At 44.0% G+C, this 8,788-nt stretch overlaps 1 protein-coding gene across 2 annotated transcripts; it reads right to left on the minus strand.

The window, feature by feature from the left end:
* Positions 1-508: 508 nt before the first annotated feature.
* Positions 509-6,881, minus strand: LOC121548437 (synaptotagmin-4-like). Of its 2 annotated transcripts, none has more exons than XM_041859872.2 (5): positions 6,807-6,881; positions 3,849-4,879; positions 2,104-2,278; positions 1,440-1,606; positions 509-1,194 (listed from the first exon to the last, which is right to left on the minus strand). In XM_041859872.2, the coding sequence occupies exons 1-5, from the start codon at positions 6,859-6,861 to the stop codon at positions 1,045-1,047; spliced, it is 1,578 nt and encodes a 525-aa protein (XP_041715806.1). In that variant the 5' UTR covers positions 6,862-6,881; the 3' UTR covers positions 509-1,044. The 2 variants fall into 2 exon arrangements, with proteins under 2 accessions (XP_041715806.1, XP_041715805.1); XM_041859871.2 differs by having other exon boundaries at positions 2,104-2,293.
* Positions 6,882-8,788: the final 1,907 nt, after the last annotated feature.

Consider the following 8,788-nt stretch of genomic DNA (forward strand, 5'->3'; position numbering starts at 1 on the left):
ACATTTGTCTATTATCATCCTGCTCCTGGAGAGCCACAGTGGATGGTGGATGAGTAGCGCATGACAGAGTATAGCACATGACGATCAATGTCACTTTTTCAATAACGCTAATGTCTGGCAAAGATCCCAATCATGCAAGTAGCACAGACCAAAAGTACCACAAGAGCACAACACAAACAAAGCAAGCAGAGATCACTGCTGAGGACAAATACTGACACAGAACGTCACAGTAAACCACAAGTAGAAGTGTTTTGGCCATGACTCAATAAGTGTTTTGGCCATGACTCAATAAGTGTTTTGGCCATGATTTAAGAATCATTGACAGTAGAGCAAATTCAGACAATGGTCCTTAAAGTTGAAATCCTTAGTTGCTACATCCATTTTTGGACATATCAATTAATGATACAGTATATACCCATTGATTCTTGAAAAATCTAATTTGTAAATGCCTCATGAGCTTATTTCAACTGTCCTACTCCATCAGAACCCAAAATACAAGCTTGTTTTACTCCATGTTTGTAAACAATGTAAATGTAAACAAACACTGTATAGCCTCAAAACATGGTTAGAATTATACTTTTTATATCATGGATGTTCAGTCCTGACTATGAATTTGAGAGTGGTTATCGTTCTCCAGGCTCATCCCTCAGCGTTTTACCAAAACACAGGTGGAGGGCCACTTTGCTGTTGTTTCAATTAAGGATTCCAGCTTTAAAGATGTGTGGGACTGACAGATTTTTCTCTAGGATACAAACAACACCAACATAAAACACAAATCCATGCAAATGGTATCATACAGCAGTAGTGGCAGTCCGTCCTGTGGCCTGTATCTCACTGTTAGGGCAGTGTGGAACAGTAAGTATCAGATACTACAAGTCTAAATGCAATAACATCGCAATATGTTTACAGACGCCACCACCGATAGTCCATTTGCTGTCCGTCCTTTGTGTGTGTCCCATTAGTCTGGCAAGCCCTCTATCACCTGTTCTCTCTCCAGCAACGTCCTGACCCTCCTGACACCTCCATAGGGTCCGTTCTAAAGTCCTAAAAGACTTCTGGTGTGATGGGGTGCCAGTGTGCTGTCTCCACCTGTCCCTGACTGCACATGTCCCTCCAGTGTCCCTGTCCTGCCTCCGGGGCCTCGTAGCCAATCAACACACGGCCCAGCATGCTGCTCTTCGTGTAGAGCCGCCCCTGTTGGAGAGATAGCTGTTTCATTGGTTGCTCTCTGACCATATACAGTAAGTCTGAGACATTTATTTTATAGAAAAAGAACATACAGATAGTTGTAAGACGCAAATGCACAGAAGACACATTTGATGGAAGACTTGTAACATAATTGAGGATGTAATAAAAACTGTGTACAAACAAGTTATTATCTGTTATTACATTATCCGTGGTTGCACTCTCCTAATTCTTCACCACTGAGTCATTCCTACCTGCATGATGATGAACTCCAGAGCTAGAGGCAGCTGAGTGATGTCACCAACAGGCAGGTCAAAGAGAAAGGGAGCGTTCCACACAGCGTTGTGTCCTCCCGCCCCTTTGGTCACCTTAGTACTGATCACCTTCCCATCCTGACGCAGGTTGATGACTACGTAGTGATCTGTAGGGACATGAGAGCAACAATCAACATGAGAGAGAGAGAGAGAGAGAGAGAGAGAGAGAGAGAGAGAGAGAGAGAGAGAGAGAGAGAGAGAGAGAGAGAGAGAGAGAGAGAGAGAGAGAGAGAGAGAGAGAGAGAGAGAGAGAGAGAGAGAGAGAGAGAGAGAGAGAGAGAGAGAGAGAGAGAGAGAGAGAGAGAGAGGAAATTACAGGAAATTACAGGAGGCCCATCAGTATCTGCAATCTCATAAGGAGCTGAATCAGGGCGGCAGGGGCCTGGGAATATGACTGTGACTAAGGCTTGTACTGTGGCTGGGACTGGATATGGGATTGTGAGGTCGAGGGCTTAACTGGGGTGGTTCTAAATAATGGCTCAGTGGCTTTAAGCATAGTGCTGGCAACCCCAGAGTTGTGGTATTGATTCCTGCATGTGTATCACTGTCAATGTGGACAGTTCTGTATGTTGCTTGGGGTAAAAGCTAAATGAACATGTCATACCTGCTGCTCCTGGCATCCGGGAGAGTTTGGCCAGATTCTCAGCCTTGCGGACCATCACTTTGATGCGGTGGGCCAGTGTCTGGTACTGCAGCAGAATGAAGAGCTGACCCAGGGCCCGTGGAGCAGCACAGAGCGAACTCTTCCTATGACCCAACGTCTCCTGGGAACTCGTACTCTGGGAGGGGAGAGGCTGAGTTAAGAACAGGAAAAGAGGAACACAGTGTTGTTGTTGTGTTGTTTTATTAAGCAGATGTTCTTTCTTTGTGTCCCGAGGTGACTGATGTACAAAACACAGGATAAAAAGAATGACATGTTGTTGGCGCTAAACACTAGAGAGCTACAAGGGTATCATTCTTAACATGTTAATCTAGTCTTTTACAGTGTCCATGAGATTAATTTCACAAAAAGCATAATGAATCTCATTAGTTGCTTATTTAGAGCCGACAGCACCCTGGGCCCAGACCTAGTGAGCATGCAGCTGTGAGCCTGCCAGTGTTTGTGAGACCAGTGGAGTCTAATGGGAGATCACCCAACAAGGGAGATTCACTTCACTCGCTCTGTCTCTCAGTCAGTAGTCATTTTGCTCAAGAGACCCCACTCTGTGTCACTCAACTCAACACAGTATTTTCTAATAGTTTTTTTCCTCACAACCACACACTAGCATATTCATCCAATTCCAATAATTGTATTGACTGCCTATGTCTGTATCTCTGTGACTCAGCCAGGACAAGGGCCACCGATGTCCCCTGGGACTAAAGCATGACATTGCAGAGTCAAATGCTGAGTAACCTGTAAGTGGGCTGACGAACCCATTGGTTCCGGACGTCACAAAGCTAAAGTGACCACCCTGTCTGTGAGGGTACATTACTTTGGTCCCTTGGTACTCTGCACCAGCTCCAAAACCCTGCCACGTCAGTCCCTGGCCTCCCATATGATGTCAACAATAGGGTTATAATGCTAACGGATTACAGTAATATGGCGACTTTAATCTGATCTCATTGCACCACTACAGTACCATTAGAAATCACAACAACATCATCACCTCACCTATCAGCTACCATCTCTCAACTTCTATTCATTTTCTCATTGGATGATAACTCATTGAGCTTCATACACGTGACGTTTCCCACATTCACATGGTCAGTATGGATGACATCTCTCTGTGCCTTGTAGCTGAGATCAGAGGCGCCTGCATGCTGCCATCCAGCTTCACGCAGAGATCCACTAATACGACATGGTGTCTACAGAATGTCCATTCATTCATCACCATGCCCGCTCAGCCCAGCGCCAGAGGCCTAGCTCTGTCCCGCTCACCCACACCCTCGCCAGCTCAGGCTGTCAGTAATACCTTCTGGCACATCCGCCACAGCACCACAGAGGACACGGCACACTGCTCACTGCACTCCACATGTTTGCTCTCCAGTCACAAACTACAATGTCACCATGTCCAACAACAGTGGAAAAACTGCTAATGGCCGCTGGCCCAGACCTTGTTCTGATTAGACTAGCCTGACACACTCCCTCATTGATAAAACATGATATGGGCTATTCATAGCCCCAGTGTGTGTAGTTTTGCTGTGCGTAAAGTTAACTGAAAAAAGAGGTCTAAGATTGTGGGGAAATGTTTTGATAGTGATTGTGAGGCTATAGTGCCCATAGAAATAGAATGACTATATATCTATCTATGTTGTAATTTTTCTATGATAGTACCCTAGACTTGTATAATGACAGGCATAATGTGTTACCTTTTTCAGCCTACTCCTGGTGGGGGTGAGCTCCCTGGTGTAGGTGACAGTTGTGTCAGGCTCCCAGTCCATCTCCCCACAAGGCATCTCCAGCTCCCCCAGCGCTGTCTCTCTCAGGCCTGAGAAGTCCCTGCTGAACACAGCCAGCCGGAGGGTGCAGGCACGGAGCTCCTCCACAGAGCCCACCTGTAGCACAAGGCTCTGGCACTGTATCTCTGGGCTGAGGCTGGGCCGCCGAGACGCCCCCTGCTGGGGTGAGGAGCAGAGCGGGGGCAGGCTGGCTCGTACGAACACCCCACTGCGCCGCCGTGCCGCCCCGGACAGACCCATGATGTTGGTGGTCAGAGTGCCCCGTGCCGGGGAGAAGAGCAGGGAGAAGTGCAGGAGAGGAGCAGGCTTGGTGGGGATGGATAGGGAGCTGGAGCTGGAGCTGGAGCCGTACTGTGGCTGGGACAGCTCCCCCTGAGGGCCAGGAGGGTGCATGGCACTGCCAGGGCTGGTCAGGCGGCTCTGTTCGCTGTACAAGAAGTTGTCACCGGTCACAGTGCAGCGGCGTTCCAGCGCCCGACGGGTCTTGGAGACTAGGCCCAGTTTGGGGATGGAGGGCAGGGAGGCACGGCCATGGCCTGAAGGCTTGTAGTGGGAGGAGGAGGACACAGCCGGGGTGCTGAGGCGACGCATGGGGAAGCAGGACCTGGGGGAGGACCTCAGCTCGGAGGAGGACGACCGGGGGCGAGGTTCAAAGGGCAGGGCGGTAAGGTCATCCTCAGAGGGGGAGGAGCTGCTATTGGGGGAGGGGAGGTCCAGGACATCCCCGTCTAGCTCCTCATACTGCTGCTTGATGGGTAAGGTGCCAGAGGAGGGGGTCAGGGTCACAGTGACCCGTTCACACGTGGCTGAGGAAGTGGACAGTGCAGACTCGTTGTCCTCTGGTGGATGATACTTCCCTCTCCGCCAACATAGTAGACAGCCCAGCACCAGGCAGAAGCAGAACACTGCCAGACCCACTGCCAGCAGAATCTGCAGGTGGACTGGACACAGGAGGGGTTACGTTTCAATTACATTAGTGACTCAAAAATGCAGAGAGTGAGAGAGAGAGAGAGAGTGAGCAAGAGAGAGAGAGAGGCCCCCATTAATTTGCTCCTATTCATTATGAATCATTGAACATAATTCTATTTACCTTATTTATTTACCAATACAGCCCTTAACTTATTATGTTTCTACACCCGTCATCCATTATGAGATTAAACAGGAAATGTCTTTGGGTCCTAATCCTAACTAATTGTTCTCTTTTGGAAATGGAAATTGGCACCGTTATGGGCTTTGATATAAACCAGAGCAGCAGACTGAACTGAATGCGGTGGAGTCACATTTCCTGCTTTCAATGAGGCTTAGTAAATGTGTAGGAGGCGATATCAGCTCTCATCTCATCTCACTGACTACAGATTTATAAGCAATGTAATCGGGACACCAAGGGATGTCTGAAATGACACCCTATTACCTGTGTAGTGCACTACTTTTGACCAGGGCCCTAGTCAAAATCAATGCACTATAAGGAGAAAAGGGTGCCATTTCAGACACCAAAAAGTAACTTGTCCTGCAACGTAAACACTTGGTGACAGACAGTCTCTGACGGCAGGTAGCTTAGTGGTTAAGAGCGTTGTGCCAGTAACCGAAAGGTCGCTGGTTCTAATCCCCGAGCCGACTTGGTGAAAAATCTGTCGATGTGCCCTTGAGCAAGGCACTTAACCCTAATTGCTCCTGTAAGTCGCTCTGGATAAGAGCGTCTGCTAAATGACCAATTATTATTATTATATCCATCAGGCCCAATCTGTTTGATTGAGAATGAGAAGCTCTGCAAAAATTGTCCTTTTCAAGGAGAATGTGAACCAGAGATCACCCTGATCATGACTCACCAGGGCATGGACAATTCAGAGACATTATCATGGCCAGATGGTGGATGGAAAAGGTTAAGGCTCTCTACTGTGGACAGTGAGCCGATGATCCTTATCAGGAAAAATATTATTGCTTGGTGTAATTTATTGCCTGGGTCCATTTCAGTCATTGATGAGACCCAGTCATTGATAAGATAGCTACTAGCCTAATAGAACACTTGTTATGCGGTCGCTGTTAGCACAAATGAAATACAGTATGCTTCAAGCTGGTGTTATTAGACTTTACTGGGTCAGGAATGATGATGTTTAGCCAGTTTACATAAATATCTAAAGTGGAGGCAATGACTCATATTAATTTATTGATGGAGGCCCTTATAATGAACTGCTCCAACTAATTCCTATGCTAATATGATTCCAATGAAATCTATTGGTCTCTCTAAATTCTAACAGAGCCCTTTGATTCCCTGTGACAGGTGTTACATGGGCTGCTAAACCACTACATATAAAAAAAGAGAAAGAAAAAGCCCAACTAAAATAAATTATATTTAATACATCTTTTTTTATAGCAACATTTAAGCATTTATAACCAGATTTATATAAGCTACACCAGAACATTTCCACCAGTTATTTTTAGCTTACACAATCGAACTTGTATATTTTCATGATTTAAAATGATTTAGTTCATTCTTAAATTAAACCCATTAAAAGGTGTACCACATCGTTAATGTATTAGACGTTATCTTTATGCTGTTGATATTTCCTGCTGTTTGCAACCTGTTGGTTCTCGATATCTTCATCAAATGTTTACATAGCCACTTAAAAACGTGTTTTCATTAGTATGCAGACTATGCACCACCATAACAGAAGTTGAATTTAAATGAATTGGTTTTCATAAAGTTTAAGCTCATTTTTCAACCTTAAGATGAAGACAAGCAAATGCAGTTTTTTTACAGTAGGATATAGCTCATAGAGCCACTGTGCGAAGGAAATTCCCATTGCGATATTATCAACTTAACTTGACTTTCAAAGTGGAACTGACCAAAAGTATAACTACGTTTCTTACCTCCAAGAGCATATTGCGTCATTTTCCTGATATTTTTTTTATATCCCACCGGCATCAACGTGAACGCGGTTTGTGAGTGAGATCCATTCCTGCTTTATCCTGCACGCGCACTGGGAATTGACGTGACAGCCGGCTCCCTTTAAGCCAATCAAAGGGTCGGTGACTAGGCTTGTATTCCTTATCTATTCGTGGGAGTCCGTGGGAGGATATGCTGGACTAAAAAGTAAACCATTGCGGCTAATTAGCATCGTATATCTTATTGACAATATGACCTAATAAAAAAAGTAGCTTGATCCAAATGAAGTCAGATAAAGTTATTAATTAAGAAACATCTGACATTTTAAGACATCAAATCAATAATCTTTAAATAGTGTAGCCTAATTAGAGAATACACATAAGCACACACACACACACTCTCTGTGTATGACTCACAGTGAAAGACCAAAGATTGCGCCAAGAAAGCTCTTTCCACAGATCTCACTTATCCTTTATTAAATGGTACAGGCATTTTGCCCACATAGTACCCATTACTTAGAGATTGCCATGTCCCATTATCTGCAACTACCTCTCCCACGCTCTGTCCTGTGTCAACCTCCTCCCCATTTCCATCTCACATTCGACATGGACACACACACAAACACACACACACACGCAGTATGATCCCCTTTCTAATTCATCTCCCCCTTGTATAGGGAAAGGAATATCTATTTAGAGTATGCAGGCTCTTCGCTTTGGGCAGAAAATGCATCCTATTCCTTTTTGTGAAGACGCTTCCCTGACTTTGAGATGTGGATGAGTAATCATTGTAACTGTCTGTTTGTTTGTGCGTCCGTGCGTGTGCATGCTTGCGTGTGTTGTCAGTACCTCTCAGATCTCTTTATTTCTCCATATAAGACAGAGCAAATCCAATGAGTTATCACGTATTCACATAAAGACACTCCATCATGTCATCTTCATATGCCATCACCACTGTCCAGCCTTCTAGACTGCAGTTGCCCAAGCAACTACTGTATGGTTGTTATAATTTCATAAGAAGATGCCTTCCAACTACAACCACTTTCATACTCTGCAAACCTTTATGAGGATGAATAGGTCAATATTTCCTTATCTCTAATGATCTACATTGAAAGAATGCACAAGCCTGCCTGCTGATGGCATCACACATCATATAGTTTAGAGTTAGAGTTTGATTGTCTATGAAGCATGTGTGTTGTGCTATGGATATAATCCTTTGAATATTATCACGGCCATATAGTAAAAACATTAAATCAGTATAGATCAACAGAACAACACTGCCTTTTTATTATTTGTTTATTTTTTCTTCTTTTTTTATTTTTTATTTTTTATTTTTTATTTGGGGGAATGGATCAGCTTAATATTGCAGATATATTGGATCTTCTATCAATGTAATTGTCTGCATCACTTCCAATCCCCCATGTTTTTTTTGTTTTTTTTATATATATACTCCCCTTTATTACTTTTCAACCCCACCATCCTTTCCCTACTTGGAGTAAATTAGTGAACAACAATGCCCAGGCCTCTACTTCCGGTCTATACTTACTATCTACACCTTATGGACAGAGATAATTTTACAATAATTCTATTATATATATTTTTATTTATTTTATTTTTTATTGCTCCTGAACTTCTTCTACTCTCAACCTCTCCGATCATTTTCATGATGTCCATCCGGTTTGCTTCTATATGCCATATCTTTCTAACTGTGCTCTTTCCCAAAAGCTCCCAACATACAACCTATATACTTATTATGGACACAGTATGCTTACATTATTAGCTATCTTTGTTATTATTTGTTGTTATTTGTTATTAGTCCCATCCTTCAACTCTATTCAATACTTCCCATCTATCTCTTAACACCATCCATATAGGATTTCTATTTGCCATATATATTTCAACCGTACAGTGATGTTTTACAAAAGTTCTGAACCTTTCTATTCTCATTGCTTCTACAGATTGTGAAT

Source organism: Coregonus clupeaformis, chromosome 32 (assembly GCF_020615455.1).
Source record: "Coregonus clupeaformis isolate EN_2021a chromosome 32, ASM2061545v1, whole genome shotgun sequence".
NCBI lineage: Eukaryota > Metazoa > Chordata > Actinopteri > Salmoniformes > Salmonidae > Coregonus > Coregonus clupeaformis.